Source organism: Scyliorhinus canicula, chromosome 6 (genome assembly GCF_902713615.1).
Source record: "Scyliorhinus canicula chromosome 6, sScyCan1.1, whole genome shotgun sequence".
NCBI classification, from domain to species: Eukaryota; Metazoa; Chordata; class Chondrichthyes; order Carcharhiniformes; family Scyliorhinidae; genus Scyliorhinus; species Scyliorhinus canicula.
Genome location: NC_052151.1, coordinates 108,235,541 through 108,261,111, shown reverse-complemented (window position 1 = coordinate 108,261,111; position 25,571 = coordinate 108,235,541). Strand labels below are relative to the sequence as shown.

Below are 25,571 nucleotides of genomic sequence, written 5' to 3'. Positions count from 1 at the left end.
CTCTGTGTCCCCATAATGCTTGATTCCCTTAACGATCAGAAATTGGTTTCACTGTGCCTTGAACAAATTCAGTGACCCAGCCTTCACTGCTTTCTGGGGAAGAGAATTCCACATACTAACAACACTTTGAGAGAAAACATTTTTCCTCATCTCCGTCTTAGACAATATACCTCTTATTCTTAAACTGTGTCCCCTGGTTCTATTCTCTCCTACAAATGGAAACATTCTCCCAATGTCTACCATATCAAATCCCCTCAGGACCTTGATTGTTTCAATATGATCACTTCTCATTCATCAATGGGTAGAAGCCCAACCTGTTCAACCTTTCTTCATAAAATATGCTCCTCATCTCGGGAATGAACCTCCTCTTAACTGCTGCTACCGCAATTATATATTTTTTCAAATATGGGGACCATAACACAGGGCTCAAACAACAAAATTGCGTTCGAAAATCACCCGTCGGGAACTCGGCATGGTGGCTGCGGACTCAGTCCAATGCCGCCACAGTTGGGTGAGGGCCGATCCGTGGGCAGGGGGACTTCGTTAGGGGTTGGGGGCACTGTTAGGGGGTGGTCCGGGGCTTGCAAGCCGGTCAAAGGGGGAGCACTATTTCGCAAGCCAGGTCTGCGCGCGGCTGTTGCCACATTGCATGGCGCAGCCGCCGCCTTGGGCAGGCGTGGCCGAGGACCCACCAATTCTCTGGGCCGTATCGGCAGCTAGAGCCGGGTGCTCTACGCTGCTTGGCTGCTAGCCCCCAGCCAAACGGAGGATTGGTGGCCATTTTCCGCTGAGTTTTTGGGCGTAAAATGCCACCGTTCCCACGCCAGCGTGAGGACATAGCCTCAAAATCGGAGAATCTATCCCACAGTACCTCAAATGTGGGCCAGAATTTCCTGGCCATTCGCTGGTGGTGGGATTCTCTGGTCCCTCCTGCCCAGGGGTTTCCCGGCAGCTGAGAAACACGTGGCTGAGAAGCTGGGATTTTCTTGATTTTCACAGTAACTTCATTTCTGTGTTAATGTAAGCCTAATTGTGACAATAAAGATTATTATTATTATGAATAAAGTGGAACCAATGTAACGTGCATCATTTACAAGTGAAATTTACATCTGAAAAACACCCATGCCACCTGTGTGCTCTGAATGAAAGTAGGGGAGGGAAATATTGGCCGTGATGCAGAGCCTCCCTATTTGAGGAAAAGGCTCTTTTATATCCCACCCATATCTGGAGCATTGTCAGCTGCTGGCACGTTTTACCAGCAAAACTCATCTCTTTTCGTAATTTTATAATGGCATTTATCAAGTCTTCTCTTTTCTAAAGAAACAAAACCCAGCCTGCTCAATCTTTCCTGATTGGTATAATCACTTCTAGTGTCATTCTAGAAAATCCTCTTCGCACTTTCCCCTCCATAATCTATGTTCTTTTTTATAATATGGAGGTCAAAACTGTTCACAGTACTTCCAAAGCTGACCCCCACTGTGGGTTTCCGGTGGCAGGATGGACGAGTCACGCAAAACGACCTAGACTTCAACTGGACCGAAGGATCCTGCTACAGACAATGACAATGCACCTCCACCGCAGGAACACCCGCTGTGGGGTGGGGCGGGGGAGGGGTGCTAGAAATATCCGGCCCCAGTGTTATGTTTACTTCGTTATGGCCTTGTTAAGCTGTGTCACTACTTTCAGTGATTAGTGTACCTGTGACCCAGCTCCCTCTGCTCTACAATTGCATTTAATTTTCTAACAAGTATCTGCCATCCTAACTTCCCTACCAAAATTACCACCTCACATTTATCTATAGTGAAGTTAATTTGCAATTACATGCCCATTCTGCAAGATAATTAATGTCTTCCTGTATTTTATTGTAGTCGTCTGTGTCAACTACACCTCCCATTCGGCATTGACCGTAAATTGTAAAGTTGTACTCCAGATTCCCAAGCTTTGTTGGATTTCTCTTTCTGACAGATTCCATTGGGGTTTCTATCTCTACATCACATTATGTTTTGTTAAAAATGCTAATTTGGCTCAGATGGCTAAAACAGAGAGTAACTATGCCTTGCATTATTAGTTCAATCCTTTCTGAATTGCATGAACTGCTTAAGCAGTGTGGCAGAAGAAATGCCCCAATAGTTGGCCTCCGTGATTTCTTAGCCCCTTCCTCATCCAGGGGCAGTAAGACAACCTATTAAGGATAACAAATTTGAAGTGGTACTTTTCGCAACCTCAGACATACCAATGCACATCTTAGCCAATTAATTACTTTTAAAGTGTGTCCACTTCTGTGATGGTGGTTTCTACAGATGGTAATCTGTGGTTTCAAATCCTGTATTTTTTCAGATGGACACTAATTGAAAAGACAAAGGAAACTGACCCTCCAAATTTTGAAGGAAACAAAACCAAAACTGTGATTAAAAACCAAAACTTCTCATGAGAATAGACCTCATTGAAAACAAAAGGGCAAAGATCAACCCAAGCTCAGTAGCAGTTGATGACTCCAATGGTACAGTACAGGCAGGTTGAAGATGACAGGCACTAGCTGCAGAAGCCAAGGATGAAAAAATACACAGTTGCTGTTGCTGTTAGTTAAAAATAACATTGGTGGATCTACACTATGAAGACTGAGTTAAAAATGTTCTACAGATGTGTGCCATTTTTGGTGACCCTTGAAACTCAGGTCAGTTGTGCACTTAGGTTGGCTGGGGATCAGGCAAGCTCTTAGAAGGAGAGCACCTAAAATTCCTCATGAGGAATCAAAGTTTTGAAGGACTTTTATAACTGACACTGATCACAAATGTGCTGGGTGGACTTCTGAGCCAATTCAAAAGGTCTCTTGTATTTGCCATTTAATATGTAATTTATTATAAATAATCAACTATAATTTGTCTGTGATTTTGTATTTAACTTATGTTAATTCTGGGTTTCAGAGTATAGGTGGTTAGTTATAACAGTATTTAGCTTTGGTTGAATATTGTATCGTGAAAATTCTTCTGCATTAAACTGACATATCTTGTGGTTTAATTCTCTCCATCAATAACTGTGAACATAGAACATAGAACAGTACAGCACAGAACAGGCCCTTCGGCCCTCGATGTTGTGCCGAGCAATGATCACCCTACTCAAACCCACGTATCCACCCTATACCCGTAACCCAACAACCCACCCACTATTTGTGTTAAAGTTACAAACCTAGTGGCTGTAGTTTATTGGGCTCAGTCAAGGTCCTCAGGTATTTTAAAATAAAATCTAATTTCACTGTGTTGCCACACCAGGTCAAGTGGGGCTGGCATTGACTGCACACTATCCCAGGATCACGTGGCATCTGCATCTCAATCCACCATTAGGAAATCAAAATTTCACCTCCAGCCTAAATCAGTCACACCACATGCCACATTTACCACTTTTGCAGGCTCCATAAAATTCCTCCCAAAGTCTGAGAAAGAAAATGCACTCATATGTCCCCCAGTAGACATTCAAGTGTTTGTACATATAGTCACATCGATAAAAATAGTTTTGGACAATCCCCATCTGGTTCAAACCAGCCTATGGGGGGAATCCTTTCTCCCTCTTTTTTTTGCCTGCAGGAAATGCAAATAGAGCCTATCTCTCAGTCAATATCAATTTTAAAACTAAAAACGGTAATGAAAGAATCAGCGAGATTTAAGTGGCTGTTCTTTGGCGACTACGTTAAAAAGAAACTCCTGCTAGGGGAATGTCAAAGCTTGAAATGAAATGAAATGAAAATGAAAATCGCTTATTGTCACGAGTAGGCTTCAATGAAGTTAAAAGTGAGAAGTGAAAAGCCCCTAGTCGCAACATTCCGGGGAGGCTGGTACGGGAATCGAACCGTGCTGCTGGCCTGCTTGGTCTGCTTTAAGAGCCAGCGACTTAGCCGAGTGATAATCTTGCTATCAATTTCCCATCAGCGGTATGGAAAAACTGCAGAATGAAAAATCTTACCGTTATAATCTTGTCTTTATGGTCACAGGAATTCAAGTCGCGTGAGAAAGCGATGATTGTATGCGTATTGTTTTCCATGCCGTACTCAAGGCGATAATCCTGTCGGTGATCCTCATTCAGATTTCCATCGAAGTTCAACGTATTATAATCCTATTAGAATATAAATTAGATGATGGATTGCAATGCGATTGTTTCTGTGGAATTTCACATTTAGGATAAAATTTAGAATTATGCTGCAGCCTTTATAATCCAAGTGAATTTAATGAAGATAATTAAGTGATCTAATGTTTCCACTGGGGACTAACACTTGTAGGATGGGGACCTTTGCTGTGCTGTGCACAATGTTCTATCCATTTGAAACAGTGGACAAAAACAGGGCTTAAATATTCATGGTGTCTGCAGATATACTTGCTGAGGGTGTTATTGGACCATGAAAACACCCGTGATGTCAAAGCTGTTGGTCTGCTGACCACTGGGAGGGTGGTGATGGTGGGGAAGTCAAAATCAAGGAGATAGGAAGATTAAGAGGTATCAAACAGAAGGGGAACTAAAAAATCAATTTATTGTCTATTACATTTCCCAATTAATTAAATTCCAGGCCATATTCTGTCTTCTATTAATGCACATTCTGGGCTGATTCTATGGGTCCCGCAGGAGCTACTAGGAGGCCTTCAAGGGTTGGGGTCTCGGGGTGAGGTTAAAATAAGGAGAGAAGACAGGCTGCTGTGCCCATTACCTTCTTGTCACTATGCCATTTTACCAATGGCAAGGAAGGTCCAGAATACCACCCCCACCCTCCCCATCTAAAGACTAAAGGACCCACATCAAGTCACTAATTAAGGACCTCTAACCACAGCTGCTGGCATTTTACTAGCAGTGTTGGCCCTCTAACACATAAGCAGACCTCCTAGTAACGAATAGTGGGTGGAATTCTCCAATAATGGGGCTATGTCCCCACGCCCAAGAAAGTCCAGGGCGATTCTCCAATTTGAAGGGGGCTAGCAGGGTCCCGGAGTAGTTCTCGCAGCTCTGGCTGCCGATATGGGGCTCTGCACGTCCGCTCGAGCGTCCGCGTATGCGACGGCGGCAGCCTGTGTCGGCGGCCCCGCGCGACATGGCCAACCCACACGGCAGACTGGCACCGAAAACATAGGCCACACCCAGGTCGCGGATGCCCGCGGATCGGTGGCCCCCAATCTGTAGCCTGGCCGTCCTCTGTGAATCGCCGGCGCTGTGATGCCCCCGCGCGCGTGATTAGTGGCAATTCTCGGGGGACCAGAGACCACGGGAGCGGCGTCGGACTCGATCATGGGTTTGACGCCCATTTTCCGCTCCCATGCCGACGCGATTTCAGCTCGGAGAATTCCGTCCTGGGTTCTCTCTGCCTGGTGAGCAACACGCCTAATCAGACACTTTGTGACCACGAATTTGCCCCTGTCCTCACCTACCATCCCCCTTCTCCTCACCGGTGCTTGCCTCACTTGCCTTACTGTGAGGGCAGTACCATTGCGATGTCCTGTCAGCTAGGTGCAGTCACAGCAGTGGCCACCATTCCAGATGATGCTGCCGAACTGAAGGGCTGCCAGTCCACAAATTGGCCAGAAGCTCAAGGCAGGCTTTCAGTCCTTAAAAACATAAGTTCCTCAACAGCATCTCATTAGCTACAAGATAGACATGAAATTCAAGCTATCCCTCAACTTTTTGGCCCTCCTCATGTACTACAATATCCAGCTCAACAGCTCCAAACATTATTTTAATAAATTCAAAGTGCCTAATTATTTTTTCCAAATATGGGGCAATTTAGAGTGGGCAATTCACCTACCCTGCACATCTTTTTGGGTTGTGGAGTGAGAACCACGCAGACACGGGGAGAATATGCAAAATCCACAGACAATGACTCGGCTTGAGATCGAACCTGGGTCCTCGGTGCCGTGAGGCAGCCATGCTAACCACTGCGTCACCATGCCGCCCGTTGCTCCAAACATTGTTGCATATTTGGTGCATGAATGTTTTTTGTTTCTTCTATATTCGAACTCACTGTACCAGGCTTCCATAGAGTCCATGGAATTCCTACAGTTCAGAAGGAGTCCCTTCAACCCATCGAATCTCCATCGATCCTCAAAAGAGCCTATTACCTAGGCCCATTCTCCCGTCCTAACCTCATAACCTCCTGCATGTCCAATCCACCTTACTCTATGTGCTAGCCACAAAGATCTCATCCTTGTGGATGATGACCAACCTGTGGTAGTCGATATTAGGGGTATTACGGTACCCAGGTTGAGGCTATAAGACCATTGGTGTGGGAGGTACCTGAGACAGCAATATCATTGGTGAAGCCTGCCTGCTGGTTCCGCCCAGTAAGGCGGAGTATAAGAGTCTGTGTCTCCCCAGCTGCTGCATTCTGTACCTGCGCTGCTGGGGGAAACATCTAGTCCAATAAAGCCTTCAATTGTCATCCAATCTCGCTTCTGAAGTCATTGATCGAGCATCAATTTATTGGACTAGATTTTAAAGAATGGAGCTCCGAATCAAGCCGGAGAGTCTGCAACTCAGCCCCCACGTGGAAAACTCAGCGGCAACTTTCAAACACTGGCTGGCATGCTTCAACGGGTACCTCAGGACGGCCACGACTACACCCACGGAGGACCAGAAGATGCAAGTTCTCCACTCGAGGGTGAGCCCAGAGATCTACACCCTCATCAAGGATGCGGACGATTTCAAGGCCGCGATGGCCCTGTTGAAAGGACACTACATTCGCCCAGTAAAACAGGTCTACGCCCGACATTTGCTAGCGACAAGGCGACAAATCCCGGGGGAATCCCTGGATTAATTCTATTGTGCGCTTCTGGTACTAGGTAGGAACTGTGACTGCCTGCAAGTTTCAGCCAGCGACCACACAGAACTTTTAATCTGGGACGCAGTCGTTGCAGGTATGCTGTCTTCCCAAATCCGCCAGCGACTGCTGGTGAAAGAGACACTAGGCCTCAAGGAGGCACGGGCCCTTGCTGGCTCCCTGGATGTGGCCTCCTGAAACACCCGCACGGACGTACCCGACCGCGCGGCAGCCCCTTGGGCAGCGTGGAACCCCCCCCCCCGCGGCCGACTCTGATGTATCCCGCATCCCCCCACAAGCTTGTGCTGTGTGACTACCAGGCAACACCGGGGGGCCCCGGTGTTATTTTTGCGGGCAGGCCAATCACCCCCGGCAGCGCTGCCCGGCCCGCTCCTCCACCTGCAAAGGGTGCGTCAAAAAGGGCCATTTCGTGGCTGTATGCCAGGCCTGGGCGGTCGCCGCCATCTCATGTGTGGGCAGCGGGCACCTCCATCTTTGTTTTCCCGAGCCACGTGCGGGCCCTGGGCGCCGCCATCTTGTTCCCCAGGGACCACGTGCGACGCGTGGGCGGCGCCATCTTGCACACCCCCAGCCATGTGCGACCCGTGGGCGCCGCCATCTTGGCTGGAGTCTCAGGTCCACGATTCGGATTACCACACACCGCCCGAGGAAAATCTTCAACTTTTACCACGACTCGCCTCGGTGGCCCTGGACCAGTCTCGGCCCCAAACGCTCTCGACCGTGACGATGACCATGCTCATCAACGGACACAAAACATCCTGGCTGATCGACTCCGGGAGCACAGAGAGCATCATACACCTCAACACGGTAAGGTGCTGTTCTCTTCCCATCCACCCAGTTAACCAAAGAATCTCCCTGGCCTCCGGATCTCGCTAACCTCACGGTCCAGGGAAGGGAATTTTAAAATTTCCGATTCTATGTCCTTCCTCACCTCTGTGCTGCCACGCTTCTCGGGTTAGACTTCCAATGCAACCTCCGGAGCTTAACCTTTAGATTCGGCGGCCCTATATCCCCCTCACTGTCTGCAGCCTCGCGACCCTCAAGGTCGATCGATTTCCCTTTTTGCGAACCACACCCCAGATTGTAAACCCGTTGCCACCAGGAGCAGATTGTACAGTGCCCAGGACCGGACCTTCAATAGGTCGGAGGTCCAGCAGCTACTGAAAGAAAGTATTATTGAGGCTAGCAACAGCCCCTGGAGAGCTCAAGTAGTGGTTGTAAAGACCGGGGAGAAGCACAGGATGGTCATCAATTATAGTCAGACCATCAACAGGTAAACGCAGCTCGACACATACCCTCTCCCCCGCATATCTGATTTGGTCAATCAGATTGCACAATACAAGGTCTTTTTCACGGTGGACCTCAAATCCGCCTACCACCAGCTCCACATCCGCGCGGACGACCGCAAATACACTGCATTCGAAGCAGATGGGCTACTCTACCACTTCCTAAGGGTTCCCTTCGGTGTCACAAATGGAGTCTCGGTCTTCCAACAGGAGATGGACCGAATGGTTGACCGGTACGGTTTGTGGGCGACGTTTCCGTACCTCGACAATGTCACCATCTGCGGCCACGACCAGCGGGACCACGACACCAACCTCTGAAAATTCCTCCATACCGCAAGAATCCATAATCTCACCTACAACAAGGACAAATGCGTGTTCAGCACCGACAGTCTAGCCATTCTCGGCTACGTAATGCATGATGGAGTTATAGGCCCAGATCCCGAATGCATGCGCCCCCTCACGGAGTTTGTCCTCCCCCACTGCTCCAAAGCCCTGAAATGCTCCCTGGGATTTTTTACATATTACGCCCAGTGGGTCCCCAATTATGTGGACAAGGCCCGCCCACTAATCCAATCCATGATTTTTCCCCTGTCGGCAGAGGCCCGCCTGGCCTTCAGCCGCATCAAAGCGGACATCGCAAAGGCCACGATGCACGCAATCGATGAATCCCTTCCATTCCAAGTCGAGAGCAACACGTCCGACGTAGCTCTGGCAGCCACACTCAACCAAGAGGGCAGGCCCGTGACCTTCTTCTCCCGGACCCTCCACACTTCAGAAATCCGTCATTCCTCTGTTGAAAAGGAGGCCCAGGCCATAGCAGAAACTGTGTGGCATTGGAGGCATTACCTGGCCGGCAGGAGATTCACGCTCCTCACTGACCAACGATCGGTTGCTTTCATGTTCGATAATGCACAGCGGGGCAAGATAAAGAACGATAAGATCTTATGGTGGAGGACCAAGCTCTCCACCTACAACTATGAGATCTTGTATCGTCACGGGATACCCTCCTGAACCTCCTGATGCCCTATTCCGCGGCACATGTGTCAACGCACAAGTGGACCGACTCCGGGCACTCCATGAGGACCTCTGCCACCCGTGGGTCACTCGATTCTTCCATTTTATCAAGACCCGCAACCTGCCCTACTCCATCGAGGAGGTCAGGACTGCCACCAGGAACTACCATTTCTGCGCGGAGTGCAAGCTGCACTTCTACAGGTCAGAGAAAGCGCACCTGAAAAAGGCTTCCCGTCCCTTTGAACGCCTCAGTATGGACTTCAAAGGGCCCCTCCCATCCACCGACCGCAAGACGTACTTCCTGAACGTGATTGATGAGTACTCCCGGTTCCCATTTTCCAACCCCTGCCCCGACATGACCGCAGCCACCGTCATAAAAGCCCTCCACAGTATCTTTACACTGTTTGGTTTCCCCGCCTGCATACACAGCGATAGGGGGTCCTCCTTCATGAGCGACGAACTGTGTCAATTCCTGCTCAGCAAGGGTATTGCCTCGATCAGGACGACCAGTTATAACCCCCGGGGAAACGGGCAGGTAGAGAGGGAGAATGGAACGGTCTGGAAGACCGTCCTACTGGCCCTGCGGTCCAGAAATCTCCCAGTCTCCCGCTGGCAGGGGGTTCTCCCCGATGCACTCCACTCCATCCGATCACTGCTGTGTACCACGACAAATGAAACACCTCACGAACGTCTCCTTGTCTTCCCTGGGAAGTCCTCCTCCGGGACCTTGCTCCCAACCTGGCTGGCAGCTCCTGGACCCATCCTGCTCCGTAAACACGTGTGGGCGCACAAATTGGACCCATTGGTCGAGAAGGTCTACCTCCTTCACGCTAACCCTCAGTACGCCTACGTGGCGTACCCCAACGGCCGACAGGATACAGTCTCCCTACGGGACCTAGCACCCGCTGGATCCCCACCCATACCCCCCACCTACCCCACCCTCCCTTCCACTGGCGTACCCCACGGCCGCCCCTTCCCAGGTGGATCAGTTCTCCCCCTGGTCCAATCTAGGGGTGATGAAGCTACCGAAGAAACCAAAGTCACGCTTCCGGAGTCACGGATGGCCGAGCCGGTGCCTGCATCACCACCGAAACTGTGATGTTCACAGAGGACAACCAGGGCCCCCGATTGACTAATTGCTTCATTTTGATATGTACATATAAATAAATACTGTAAATAGTTGTGACATGTAACAAAGCAAAACACTGTACCACCGACGGGTACCACCATAATCTCAACCTCTACCACTGTATAACGCAAACTGCCACCCCCGCCGGACTCTTTTTTTAACAGGGGGTGAATGCGGTAGTCGGTATTAGGGGTATTACAGTACCCAGGTTGAGGCTGTAATACCATTAGTGTGGGAGGTACCTGAGACAGCAATATCATTGGTGAAGCCTGCCTGCTGGTTCCGCCCAGTAAGGCAGAGTATAAGAGCCTGTGTCTCCCCAGCTGCTGCATTCTGTACCTGTGCTGCTGGGGGAAATATCTAGTCCAACAAAGCCTTCAATCGTCATCCAATCTCGCTTCTGGAGTCATTGATCGAGCATCACAACCCACCTAAGCTGCTCACCTTTGGACTGTGGAAGGAAACCAAAGCACCCGGTGGAAACCCACACAGACATGGGGAGAATGTGCAAACTCCACACAGACAGTGACCCAAGAACTGAATCGAAACTGGATCCTTGGCACTGTGAGGCAGCAGTGCTAACCATTGTGCCACGATGCTGCCTGGCTTAATCAACCTTTTCAATTAGTGGTGGGGAATGGGGGACGGGGGGGGGGGGGGGGGGGGGGGGGTCGTGCAGTCAGGAAGGGGGGGGAGGGGGTGCACTGGAGTGTTGCCCTGCAGTAAAGTGAGACAGGAGTTTGGTGGCCAAGGGAGCTCGGTGAGAATGGAATCAGATGATCTTTTAATTTTCTATCTTTCCTCAGAAAGAAGCGTAGTTGCTTTGATCAGGACAACCTGCCCTTAATATACTCTAAACTAGAGGAAGTAAAAGTAAAGGGAGTAATTTAAGAGTAAGCCATAGCAGTGCACCTTGGCCAGAGGTTATGGTCCATATTTGTATCAACAACGTAGGCAGGAAGAGGGATAACGTCCTGAAAGCCAAATACAGGGAGCTATGAAATACATTAAAAAGCAGGACCTCAAAGGTAGAAATCACTGGATTACTCTAATTGCCACGGGCTAGCGTGAGCAGTAATAGGAGAATAGACCAGATGAATGCATGGGTGAGAGTGCAGTTCCAACATCAAGAAGCTCAACATGTGAAAACAGCTGCTTGATTGGCACCCCATCCACCACCTTCAACATTCATTTACTCCACCACCAGCACATAGTGGCAGCAACATATACCATCTGGGGCTGGTTTAGCTCACTGAGCTAAATCGCTGGCTTTTAAAGCAGACCAAGCAGTCCAGCAGCACGGTTCGATTCTCGTACCAGCCTCCCCGGACAGGCGCCGGAATGTGGCGACTAGGGGCTTTTCACAGTAACTTCATTGAAGCCTACTCGTGACAATAAGCGATTTTCATTTCATTTTTTCATCTACAAGTTGGCACCAACTTGCCAAGTCTCCTTCGGTAACACCTTCCAAACCCGTGACCTCCGCCATCCAGAAGGATGAGGGTAGCAGATGATTGGGAACAGCAGCACCTACATGTTCCCCTCCAAGCCACACATCATCTTGACTTTGAATTACGTTAAGAAGTCTTACAACGCCAGGTTAAAGTCCAACATGTTTGTTTCAAACACTAGCTTTCGGAGCACTGCTCCTTCCTCAGGTGAATTTTTTTACGTTTTCTAAAGAAGGAGCAGTGCTCCAAAAGCAAGTGTTTGAAACAACCATGTTGGACTTTAACCTGGTGTTGTAAGACTTCTTACTGTGCTCACCCCAGTCCAACGCCGGCATCTCCACATCTTGAATTACGTTGCCATTGCTTCACTGTTGATGGATTCAAACTCGCTTCCCAACAGTACTGTGGGTGTAGCTACAACAGACGGACTGCAACTCATCACTTTAACAGGAGTAATTAGGGATGGGCAATAAATTTTGGATTTGTCAGTGATGCCTACATCCCAAGAAATAATAAATATAGAGGATAAACTATTACGTATATTGCAGCATCTGTGATATTTATACACAAATGTTCTTTTTGAAAAACAGGTTTCCCTGATTGTTTTTGGGTTGTGCCCTTCATTGCTTGCTTGGAATACCACTTGGTGTTTATGTTTTTATAATCAGGTCTATACTTAACAAATTACTTAAGCTCTAGGATGATTTTAGCTGTCTGTATTGTTGGTTCACTACATTCCTCTGCACATGTATATGTCAAAGGCAAAAATTTCCTGAAACCAAAACAGGAAATTGTAGATGGGTATCAGGATAGATTTATTATATAGTTGGCTCCATTCTTGTAAACGTTGATCCAAACAACTCCTTAACTGAAAATCATCCCTTAATTAGAAATGTCAATATTCACTGTAAAAAAAATTGTTATATTCCAACAAGATATTGCCATATTTAAATCTTTCAACAGAAGTTAAATTTTCCACGAAGCACTTAGAAGTATTTTTCTTTCATAATTTTGTTCCCATGCTGATGGAATTTTGCTCACTGTGACAATTATAAATAGACTTTGCAATTTAAAATACTACATTGACCAACAAATCTGGAAATTTCAGCATTTACATAAAGGAACAATTTTTTACGTTTTCTAAAAAACGTTAAAAAATCAATTCTTTAAATTAGATCGTGTTCTCTAGAATGCATAATAGAAGACTAGCATGTTTTCCTTCTGCTCATGAGAATCCCGTTTTGGCACTCACGCCCGATTCAACAGGAAATCAGGAATCGCGCCTTGAGCTAATCCCAGAGCATGTGAGAACCTGATTATACTGATCAACATGAATTTAAATACCATTACTTGGTTTGAAGCCAAATGCTTTGGCCTGCAGATATGCTCATGCCTCCAACCCTAGCTGGAGGTTCTACAGGCGCCAATCTCTCCTGGTCCAGACAGGTGGGGACTAGGTACAATGGACTCGGATGGGGTGGGGTGGGAAGTGAGGGTGGCAGGTAGTGGTGAGTATCCTCTCTACACTTACCTCCAGGGTGCCGCGGGGCATCCTTTAGGGAAGGTGGGGATCGCAGGGGTGGTCGGTATGGACTGGAAGGGCTCAGGTGGGGGGTCTTTCTCGGGCTGGGGATCATGTGACATGTCTTCCCTCTATAGCTTTGCAAATCATTAAACTATCTTTCAGCATGTCAAGTTTTAGTTAAAAGTATTTTCTCTGATGTGTTAGATCCCTTTGATGACTCTCTCAGCATGCCAATATCAATGACCTGTCAGATGAAAATGAAAGTCTTCCCTTTGATTTGCCAGAAAACTTTGATGTGCTTTTTTCATAGTCAATAGTGGTTAACACTGTTGACTCACAGTGCCAGAGACAAGGGTTCGATTCCAGCCTTGAGTGACTGGCTGTGTGGAGTCTGCACATTCTCCCCATCTCTACGTGAGTTTCTTCTGGGTGCTCCAATTTCCTCCCACAATCCATAGATGTGCAGGTTAGGTGGATTGGCCATGCTAAAATGACCCCTTTGTGTCCACAAATCTGCATATTAGATGGGGTACGTAGATAGGCCAGGGGAGTGGGCCGTTCAGAGGGTCGATGCAGACTTGATGGGCAAAATTGCCTCCTTCTGTACTGTAGAATTTATGAATTTATGAATTTCATTCCCTTTAAACTTTTTCAAGCCTCTGGCCATGCTGAGGAACCTAAAATCTTTGAATTGTATTGTTCAAATTCAATTTCATGACCCTCTACATTTTATAACCTCGTGATTATTTCAAATTAGCTTTGTTTGTTTTTATAGCCCTTCATTGTCCATTAAGTGATTCCTCCTTTGAGCAAGTGATCTTTCCCTTTTTGTAATTATAAATTTAGAGTACCTTTATTTCCCCCCAGTTAACAAGCAATTCAGTGTGGTTAATCCACCTACCCTGCACACCTTTGGGTTTGAGGGGTGAGATCCACGCAGGCATGGAGAGAATGTGCAAAATCCACAAGGACAGTGGCTGGGGCTGGAATTGGACCCGAGTCCTCAGCACCGTGAGGCAACACTGCTAACCATTGTTCCACCAGCAGGTGTTCATTCTCGCCACAATTTTCTTAAAGAGGCTGCTTCTTTGTTCTGAAGAATTTCCTAGAAACTCCTGTCTGAGTGCTAGCCCCAACCTGCCCCTTGCCAATGGTTGGGTGGGACGGGGTGGGGGCACCTGCTAGTGATTGATGGGAGTGGTGGGGGGCTTGACAGCAATTTACATATAATGGGCTGTAGTTAATGGCTTCGATGTGGCTGCCATGGTGGCCCTGATGGCTAGTTAGAAGCTGGGGACATCTCGCTACAACGATTTTCGGAAACCTAAATGCAATTTTATGCACCAAGGCAATTAGCTGCCTGGTGTAGAGGCCGCTGTCACATTAAGGGTGAAAACCAATAGGAGGACCAGGAACTCTTCAGTCCCAGCAGCCAAGACCAGAAACGTGGAGCAGGCCCTGAAATAGATATAAGCGTATCTGATTTGTCAGCGTCTGTCAGGCAAGTACCGGAAAGGCATACAAGAGGTAGTTGCTGAGGGAAGTGTGGGTGGCTTTCTGAGGGGTAATTCTTGCTGCCAGGTTGACCCTCCAGTTTCCATTGCATGCCCAATAAAGAGGAAGCCCCTGCCTGTGCCCTCTAATCCACAAAAGGAGGTCACCTTATTTAACTGAGTGGACTCCCTGCTCGACTGAAGGTCTCTTGACTGCTGGGAAATTACCTGCAGTGGCAGGACGAACTGCTTAAGCGGTCTTTAATTGACCTCAAATGGTGTCTGGGTGAAAAGGCCGTCTTTGCCATCTGTGGATTGCAGGGAGTGAGCATAGGGACTTCACTCCTGATTGTGTGGCACCCCTCATCCTGAAGCCCCAGGGTTGCCAAGAGTGGAATTTGATTCTGTCCATGTGTCTGGGGAAATGATGTCTTCATTACTCTCATTCCAAATAGCATGTCAGATATTTGTACAATTGAAAGAACCAAGTCATATTTAAAATAGCTACAGCTTCAAACAATTGTTGGTTTACACACTTGTACAATAAGTCATTTAATAGGTTCCATGGCCTCACCACGCTCTCTACCACATTATGTCTGTAATCTCTTCCAGCCCGACAGCCCTCTGGGATCCCTGCAGTTCTCTAATTGTGGTCTCTTGTGCAGCCCAATTGTCTTCTCTCCACTACTACAGTACCTGTCATGTCTGCAGTTTTCGAGCTTTTAAGTTCTGGAATTCACTCCTTGAATCTCTCCACCTTTCAACTTCCCTTTCCGCTTTTATGGCACTTCCTTCAAATCTATTTATTTGACCAAGCTTTTGATCATCTTTCCTGATGCGTGGCTCAGTGCAAAATATGGATTGATAATGTTTGTCTGAAGCACCTTGGGAGAGTTTTACCAACATTACACAAGAACACAAGAATTAGGAGCTGGAATAGGTCATTCAGCCCCTCAAACCTGCCATTTGATAAGGTCATGGCTGATCTGGCTGTGGCTTCAATTCTACTTTCCTGTCCATCCCCCATGACCCTTGATTCCACATTGATCAAAAATCTAACTAACTCAGCCTTGAACAATGACCCAACCTCCATGACTTTCAGAGCAAAAGAATTCCACAGGCTAACGACTCTGAGAGAAAAACAGACCAGAGAGGGGGATTTTGCATCAAGATTTAGTGCAACAAGAGATTACTGCAAAGTCCTGAAGTTGTGCCTGTCATTCACTGCTCCACCACAGGCTGCACTCTGGACACCCTGCCACTCACCCACCTCCCCACATGGCCTCAAGGTACAGAAATCAGTGAAACCAATTGGCCTGGTAATAACCTCCCTTTTACAATGAACACAGTGTTTGAAACCCCATTATAGGTTAAGACTTGTTCAATGATGTTTAGCTGAGTTTTCAATCAACAATCGGGCTAATAGCTATTGCTGATTAATCAGGACGTGGCTCTGGCCGCGCCACTGTAAATGGGAATTCCCATTGAAGCCAGTCCATGCTGTGCTGCCAGTGGGATCAGAGAATCCCGTTGGCGTGAACATACAAGGAATTCTGGCCTCAATCTGGCCCCCCCAAGAAAAGTAGAATGTTGTTAGATTTTTCTGTTATGATTAGTTATTTTTTTTTTAACCAGCTTTTCAAAAATAATTCTAAAATAATTTATGCCCAAATCTTTATCTTGTTCGTCATTTTTTTTTGAAAAGGGGTTGATTTATTAATCCTTTTCATTTGCTGGTTTGTAATCTGTGAAAATTCTTGAATGTGACCCGCTATGAAGAAAATTTGATGAAATCACTTTGCTCAACACTGCAAATCTCCAACAAGCTATGTGGCAATCAATTGTACATTGTGAGAGGTAAAGCTCTCATCACAGGCATTACTTGATCGCTCAGCGATTCACCACTGAGTGACAATTATGGGCCAATTTATAAAAATGCAAGTTGTTATGCACAATGCTTTAGTGCATGCCACATGCTAGATGGATTTTCACGCCAACTGTAATTTTTAAATTCCCTCGATAACGTTTTGCAATGCTGCTGTAACTGTCTCTGGGAGAATTTTCGTGGGGCACAATACTTCATTAATAATTCCTAGCATGCATGGCCAAGGGCATAGCCCCATCCTTCAATGCTAATTAGCAATTAATCTCTCTGTTGCATCCCAAATAGTATTTCAACACTAAACTGTGGCTATCAGTAAGGTTATGGTTTGTTTTAACAAGCTAAGACTTTTTTCTGCGTGAGTCATCTGAACTGGAACTTCTTCAGCATGTAATAAACATGCCAAGAAATTTCACAACCATTTTTTAATTGAGCACCAATCATTACAGTCAAGTAAATTCAATCTGTTATTTGAAAGAAAATGAAATGAAATGAAAATCGCTTATTGTCACAAGTAGGCTTCAAATTAAGTTACTGTGAAAAGGCCCTAGTCATAATTAGAAAATACAATACCCTACCAGTTAATCTATTTTATTTTTTGTTGTATTTTTTTATCATTTACTATTTTATTTTCTTTGGTATGTTTGGGTGTGCCCTTCCCTTCTATATATGTGATATGTCTCTTATCCTGTGTACGTAACGGTAAATATACTTTGTTCAAAAACCCAATAAAAAACATTTATTTAAAAAAATAATTAGGAAATATCATTGCCATTAATTTCTCACTGAAAATGTAACTGCTTCTATTATTTTATGTATTGAATATCTTTCCTCGGTTAATTATTGTACATATAAATGTTATACATAGACATAGAATTTACAGTGCAGAAGGAGGCCATTTGGCCTATTGAGTCTGTACCGATCCTTGGAAAGAACACTCCACTTAAGCCCACACCTTCACCACCTCCCCATAACCCAGTAACACCACCTAACGCTTTTGGACACTATGGGCAATTTAGCATGGCCAATCCACCTAACTTGCAAATCTTTGGACTGTGAAGGAAACCGGAGCACCCGGAGGAAACCCACCCAGACACGGGGAGAACGTGCAGACTCCGCACAGAGTGACCCAAACTGGGAATTGAACCTGGGACCCTGGAACTGTGAAGCAACGGTGCTAACCACTGTGCTGCCATGCTGCCTTCATGTGTAAGGATTAATATTAAGTTGCATAGCATAGAAACATAGAAAATAGAATGAAGAGGAGGCCATTCTGCCTTTCGAGACTGCTCTGCCATTCAATATGATCCTGGCTGTTCCTCTAACTCAATGCCATATTCCCGCACTCTTGCCATATCACTTGACACCTTTAGAGTCTAGAAATCTATCTATTTCAAGCTTAACAATTTGGACAAGGTGATTAGAAATCTGTGGAGATTTGAACCAAATTGCTTGGTGCTGGAAGTTAAATGAAACGTTGGCCCGAATCTCCTGTTTAGGGCAGTTCTGCAGAACTCATTCAACACAGGAAACCTCAGAGATATCAGTGGAGGGAATCGCCACAGAAGCCACATTCCTTTCTTTATGCCACTGGCCGCTATATTGTGGAAGTAAAGAGTTTAAATGTCCCAGGTGCTCTTTGAAAAGCTATGGAGAGAAGGTAAGAAAGATGAGGTGTAGGGTGGCAAGTTTATTTTATTCATTCATGGGATCTGGGCATTGTTGGCTTGACCAGCATTCATTGCCCATCCCTAATTGCCCATGGACTGAGTGCCTTGTTCGGCCATTTCAGTGGGCATTTAAGAGTCAACCACATTGCCATGGATCTGGAGTCACATGTAGACCAGTTAAGGGTGGAAGATTTCTTTCCCTAAAGGACAGTGAACCAGATGGGATTTTACAATAATTGACAATGGTTTCATGGACATCATTACACTTTTAATTCCAGACCTTTATTGAATTCACAATGTACCATCTGGCGTGGTAGGATTTGAACCCAGGTTCCCAGAGCACTACACTGGGTTGTTGGATTGTTAGTCCTGTGCCAATACCACTATGCCATCTGCCATCAGCTCCCTGGGAAGGAGTTGGAGTTGGGTGGTCACTATCCACTGGCAGTTCTGTAGTGCTCAGGAACACTCTGTAGGCATGGAGTGGCCATAAAGAAGAGTTTCCCCTGGAAACCCGAGTCAAATTGTAACTTTGCAATTGGTTTGCCAAGTTGAGTAAATTAAAAGGACTTCCTATCTTCACACTGACTAACAATGTGCTATCAACTCTTCTCACCCTCCAATGAAGACTATTCCCTTGATGCTAGTCAACATTTCAACTTCTGCTCCTCTCTCATCATCATATGTCCGTACAGCGCAGCATTATGGCTTCCACTTCCACCCCAACACATTCTCCTAAAAACCCCACGCACTCCTATTCCACAGGATCATTTGTTGACTGGAAACTCTGATGAGCAATATATCAGCAACAACTTCCAATTACACCCAATGATTAATATTTCCCTGGCCTTTCTTATCAGCCAGGTGTCACTGACATAGTCGGTGGAATTATATGGATGTGGTCCCTGCTGGAGACCGTTTGTCAGTTGGAAACCCATTAATTAATTAATTTGATCTATGCCTGAGCCATGGATTCCCTGACTAATCAATTGGGTGGGCAGAATGATGCACTTAAACAAACAATGAAAGGTTTCTATTTAAAGGACTCACAATGGCAGCACAGAGTGAAGCATTGAATATACCAGTGAGAAGAAGGAAACTCCTGCAGGAATGGAAACAATATGTGGGAAGGTTCCCTCCTCAACCCCAGCTCCCATCGGGTCCTAGAGGTGACATTGAGTTCTGAAAGGATCAGAAGTGAAGTCTTCTTCTCTGAGGGTGAGTGGAGAAACTCCGTCAGCCTGACTGGGCAGGCGTGGCTGCACAGAGCACAGAAGGAAAGCAGTGGAAGTCTGCTGCCTAGAACCTGGAGCTATTCTTGCAAAAGATTCAATAGCTTCATGAAGTCCAAAAAGGTGGATATCCTACAACTCTTACCCAGAACCATCACTCTCTCATCTCCCGAACATTCTCCTGCACAGCTCCCCCAAGCCATCCCCTGCTATTACACACATTCCTTTCTCTCCATATTCCCCAATTCTCCATCTCAACATATAACACTAATACTCATCCAAAATATGAAATACCATATTCTATACTAAGCTGATAGAAGAACGAATATTTCTACACTAAGCCAATGCTGACTCCTATTTCACCTACTTTCAGCACTAATTCATGTCTTCCACCTCCCATAGTGCTTCACTAAATCAAATAGAGGAGCCTGTGAAATCCTCAGAGAGCATTCTGAGGATTCACCAACACGTGACTCCTGCACATCCTCCGCCAGCGCAGATACACACTGCTTGGTGGGTCAGAGTCTCAGGCAGATAGGGTAGCACATAGCGAGGAACACATCACAGTGAAAAAGAGTGGGGACAGCAGTGGAGAATCCCTGTCTTAGAGTGCACAACACTTCAAGCCCTACTCTGCTGGACACAAAAGATGAGCCTCAGGGGTCAACAATGAAAAGGGAGCTTGTGGAACAGCAACAGAAAAGGTGTGCGCTCCTGTCAGCATTTCCAGTGCCAGTGAGTATCCTTGGAAAGGGAACAGCAAAGCCCATATCCAGCATGAATGCCATGAAGTCTAACACATTTGCACTGATGACCACATCTGTTGAAAGGATAGCCAACCTCATGGAGAGTAAGGTGCTGCAGGCTACTGAAGTATACTGACCCAAACCAATGACCACACACTGTGTCTGCCAGTTTACAGAGAACTGAACAAAGTATCTCCTTGATGGTTGAATGCTGCACGTACATGCAGTTGGTCTTGATTTGTAGGGAAATGCTAGTGGGCCCTGAGGCAGTGGGGGCTCATTGAAAGGTGCCCCAAGTTCTTGGTCCTTTCCCTTTCCCCCATGGTAGTATTGTACGAATAACTGAATCTGCCTCTACATAGGTGCAGAGCACCCCCCTCCCCCCGCTTGGCTCTGAAACCCAGAAGATGACCACCACAGTAAACTGAGTGTCAAACCAGACTGCCTCCAGTCAGTTGAAATTACAGGAGTAGTACCATTTAGAAGAAATAGAAAGTGTAACAGGAAGACATCTTAGTTGCAGAAATAAATTTGCTCGGATGCTTTTCAAGTGAAATGTGCAGGCTGAAAGCTGCAACAGTACGTCAGGCTCCTCCTGCTCCAACGATAGTGGGTGCTCTGCAACATCCTCTTGCATCAGCCCGAGTGCAGTGGAACACTACTGGAGATACTTGCTCGGGGATATTGAAATGCACCTCCAGATCTGTCAACGTACTGGATCCTCATCTTGAGCAAGCCAAAGGCCCGATAGCGACGTGTTTGCTGTTAAAACTCTCCTGTGTCTCTGGGGTAGGGCTCCACATTGGGGACATCAGCCAGGCCGTTAGTGGGTAACCCCTGTCTCCCGGAAGCCAAATTGTCAGGCTGTTTGTGGTGAGCATAAGTGTGGTACTCGAGATGGAGTAATGGAAGCGTCCTGGTTAACTGGCATTGACTTGAATGATGTTCTTGTGGTTGTCATAAACCAGCTGCACATTAACGGTGTGGAATCCCTTCCCATTAATAAAGACTCCTGGTTGCTCTAAAAGCACCTTGATTTCCACATAAATGAATTCAATCGCTCCTGGATGCGAGGAAATCCTTCGAATTAAGCTGATCACCTTTGCTGTTTGATACATTTAATCTTTGTCAAGCTGGATATAGTTAAAGGCCTTGACAAACAAGGCATCAGTGTGCTGGATAATGCAATTAGAATCATGTAATAATAGAAGGGTAGGAAGAGGCCATTCAGTCCATCATGTCAGTGTCAGTTCTCTGCAAGAGAAACTCAGCTAGTCCCATTCCCTTGTCCTTTTTTTCCGAAGCCCTGCACTTCTCTTCTCTTTAGATTAATTCCCTTGTGACCACCATGAATGAATTTGCCTCCACCACAGTCTCAGACAGTGCATTCCTGATCATAACCATTCACTGCGTAAATAAGGTTTTCCTCATGAAATGAAATGAAAATCGCTTATTGTCACGAGTAGGCTTCAAATGAAGTTACTGTGAAAAGCCCCTAGTCGCCACATTCCGGCGCCTGTTTGGGGAGGCGGTTACGGGAATCGAACCGTGCTGCTGGCCTGCTTGGTCTGCCTTCAAAGTCAGCGATTTAGCCCTGTGCTAAACAGCCCCTGTCCCCTCTGATTCTGCCGATCACCTTCACTCAGTTTCCTCCACTTTCCGATTATCCCACCAATTGGACGTCTCTTCCCATCTACTCTGTCCCGGTAGTGAAATCTGCAGCTGTCACCAGCAGACCACTGGAATGAGCTAGTTGCAAAGAGATTGAGGGCATTGGCCACTTGGCAGCCATGGACAAAGCAAGACCACCTTCTCCTCTTGCTTCAAGAAGGCTGTTGGCAACTAACCAGCACAAGTCTAAACCTTCTGTGGACTGGTGCTCAGATATGTCGAGGAAGTTCAGTCTTCAATATTAGTCCATGTGTTGAAGGTAGTGTTCCTTGGGGGCACAGCTCTGTGTTCATTTTCTCTGACCCATGGATCCCTATGTTTCTGTCAAGAAGGCAATGAGTGGCTGCTGTTGCTGCTGGAGTTAATTCCCATGTGGTTGCTGGCCTGGGACAAGTTGCTGCTTTTCCTCCTCAGAGCTCCAAGCTGCTGCAGCATTGGAGAACTCCTCTGTTACAGGGAAGTCTCAAAAGACAGGTTGAGATCCAATGCAATGGACTCCAAGGCACTTGAAGGTTGTTGGGCAATGTTGCTGTTCCTGAAGAAATCAGTGAATTCAGTATGAGAGAATTGTTTCTTTCAGGACTAATGTTTCACTGTGATGAACCACAGGCCTGCCAATTTCAGCCACTATACTGTTCCATTGATACTAGGTCAGTCTCGGTCAACATTAACTCCACACTTACCTCCTCCAACCTGTTGAAATAGCAGGGAACTCATGCACTGGCAGTGATGGTCTGAATGCAGGGTGAAAAAAGTATTTAGTTGACTTTTTAATTGTCTTAATTAGTTTCCTGCTGGCAGACCTGCCCTGTGGAAAACCAAAAGAGGGCAGAATGGAATCAAGATTCTGAGCCATTAACACTTGTAGAGAATTGAATTCCCTGTGTGCACCCAGACCCGCCTTCACTTGCCTGGAAAATCCCCACCCCCAACCTGATTTTTGTTACTAACCCCTCCCATTGAGGAGAAGTAATTCTCAGCCAGAACTTAACCACCTCCTCGTCCCTGCTTTACAGGGCAATTGCCAGTGACAGAAATGTGTCCCCTTCTCCCCTTCCTCTGTTCTTACGATAGTGGCATTTAAGGGGCATCTTGACAAATACATGAATAGGATGGGAATAGAGGGATTTGGACCCAGGAAGTACAAATGATTTTAGTTTAGATGGCAGCATGGTCGGCACAGGCTTGGAGGGCCGAAGGGCCTGTTCCTGTGCTGTACTTTTCTTTGTTCTTTGTTCCTAGGTATCCCACAGCCCTTAACCCTGCCTGCCTTGAATACTGCCATTCCTCTTCATGTGTCTGCAACTCTGTGGGAGATTGACTCGTTTTGTGTTCACATTTTCCAGAATTAGCCGTAGTAATGTAGCAAATAGATTATCTGCCAAATCATCAAGACCAATTTCTTGGCCACCAAGATTGGCAACTGAAAGAATTCTCTTTCTTAGGAACATGTAAATCAAATAGATCTGAGCATCACAATCTGAGCATCGGCCATAAATAGTCGTTCATGAATAACACCCTTCCAAAATTGAATTTTATAAGCACACCTTCATGTATTATATCATCATTGCTCTCCAACTTGGAAACATTGGGATTAGGTCATGTTGTATAAATGTGATATCTTCTAATGTCACCACCTCACAGACATGTACACTAACACCTTTCGTTGCCAAAGTTTATTCTGTTCAGGATAACTTATTCTTCAAATATGTCTAGTATCAATATGTTAATACAAAATTAAGCCACTTTTGTGAAGACATTTTTTAAGATGTGGACATAAGCAGTAATTAAGTAATATTTTTGAAGTTTCTTAAACTAAACTGCTGAATTTAGTTAATTTACCAGACTTTAAGATGCCTTTTAATATAAAAAGTCATCCGAAATGCATTTGCTGCCTTATTTTTATTTTTGTTCTCCAGTGGATATGCTTTAAACCTGGAAACCTTGGAGTTAATTGATTGGATCCCTCCTGTTCTCAAACTTCTAAACCTCTGATCATAACCTGTGAGTAAATAATTAGTAGCTGAAACATATCTCAGGAACTCCAAAATCTAAATGGCAATTTCACAGTATCATTGGATTGAGTTTCTTACAGGGGGGGTCGGAACAAGGAGCTGTACAGTTTCTTGCAATCTGATTAGGGGATGAACTGCAATTCGAAAGGACGATCTGATCTCTCAGATTTATCTGAGCACTTTACTTGCTTATCAACAATTCAACTCCATTGTCGATTTTTCCACTTTGGATGTTCAACAGAAGCAGCAAAATGGGTTTGAGACAAATCCAAACCGATAGATGAAAGCCAAAAACAGTTTGGATTTGTGGCAGGCATATTATTGGGTTATTTAGCATTAATCTCTGGGATCCAGTCATTGAAATATGTCCACATCTATACATGGGGATTGGATGGTTACTTGGACGCTTCTTACCTTGAGATAAGGGCGCCCATTGGCAACTCCTCCAATGACCATGTCTGACTGAGCCATGGATCCCGTTGGGGAAAGTCCAAGTCCAACATAGCCCCTGGTCTCAACTTCCACCTCGAAGGTGATGGTCCTGTTATCGTGCTTCCACCTCAAGTGGTATTTGCCATTCTCATCCAGCTCGACGTGTTGACTGAAGGTTGCCCTTCTCCAGGCGCCAGCGGCTGAAGCCGGACTCTTCAACACCAACACTCTAACCACCCAGAACCAGGGCACAACACAGCCCAACAGCATTCTCTCTGCGTCTCCTTGCAATCCACAAAGAGAAACACTCGTCCGGTGCTTCCCCCGAGACTAAATCCTTGTGTGCTGTTCAATCTCTTCAAAACTACCAGCAGCTGCAGTTGCAAGAACAGATGTGACAAAAGGAAACTCTTTCTTTCCCGGACTGGGGAATCTTTCAGCGGTTCCCGGGCGGATTGGTAAGTTTGTCAAAGAGAGAGAGAGACTCCACTGGCTGGCTGTGCGTGACCGGAATTCCAAAGACGAATTTCCCTGGCAGGAGAATCTCGGTGCAGGCAGAGCCCAGCCCCGTGAATCACTTGTCACATCAGCCGGGCAGATTGGGGCATGCTCGCTATGCCGAGTGTGTGCAGCACATCCCTCCCATATCCAGCCTGGCCTCTAGCTCTGCACTGAGAGGGCATGACTACCACATCCAAAAGCACCTCCTGGTCAGGGGGCGTGACTGCCAAACGATTACCTCCAAGTAGGGGAGTGAGACTGACAGTTATATAAATACCTGCCCAGTGAGGGGGTGAGACTGCCAGTTATATCAATACCTGCCCAGTGAGGGAGTGAGACTGACAGTTATATCAATACCTGCCCAGTGAGAGGGAGAGACTGACAGTTATGTAAATACCACCCCAGTGAGGGAGTGAGACTGACAGTTATATAAATACCTCCCCAGTGAGGGCTGAGACTGACAGTTATATAAATACCACCCTAGTGAGGGGGTGAGACTGACAGTTCTATCAATACCACCTCAGTGAGGGAGTGAGACTGACAGTTATATAAATACCTGCCCAGTGAGGGAGTGAGACTGACAGTTATATAAATACCACCCAGTGAGGGCTGAGACTGACAGTTATGTAAATACCTGCCCAGTGAGTGGGAGAGACTGCCAGTTATATCAATACCACCCCAGTGAGGGGGTGAGACTGCCAGTTATATCAATA

The 25,571-nt window shown here is 46.3% G+C and overlaps 1 protein-coding gene across 1 annotated transcript in view; it reads right to left on the bottom strand.

Annotated features, from left to right (window-relative positions):
* Positions 1–25,020, bottom strand: part of moxd1 (monooxygenase, DBH-like 1) — a 109,731-nt gene extending 84,711 nt beyond the window's left edge. The window contains exons 1-2 of the mRNA XM_038799875.1: positions 24,340–25,020; positions 3,958–4,107 (exon numbers count right to left, since the gene is read on the bottom strand). Of these exons, the coding sequence (XP_038655803.1) occupies positions 3,958–4,107; positions 24,340–24,627 (438 nt within the window). The 5' untranslated portion in view covers positions 24,628–25,020. The remainder of the gene's footprint in view (positions 1–3,957; positions 4,108–24,339) is intronic.
* Positions 25,021–25,571: the final 551 nt, after the last annotated feature.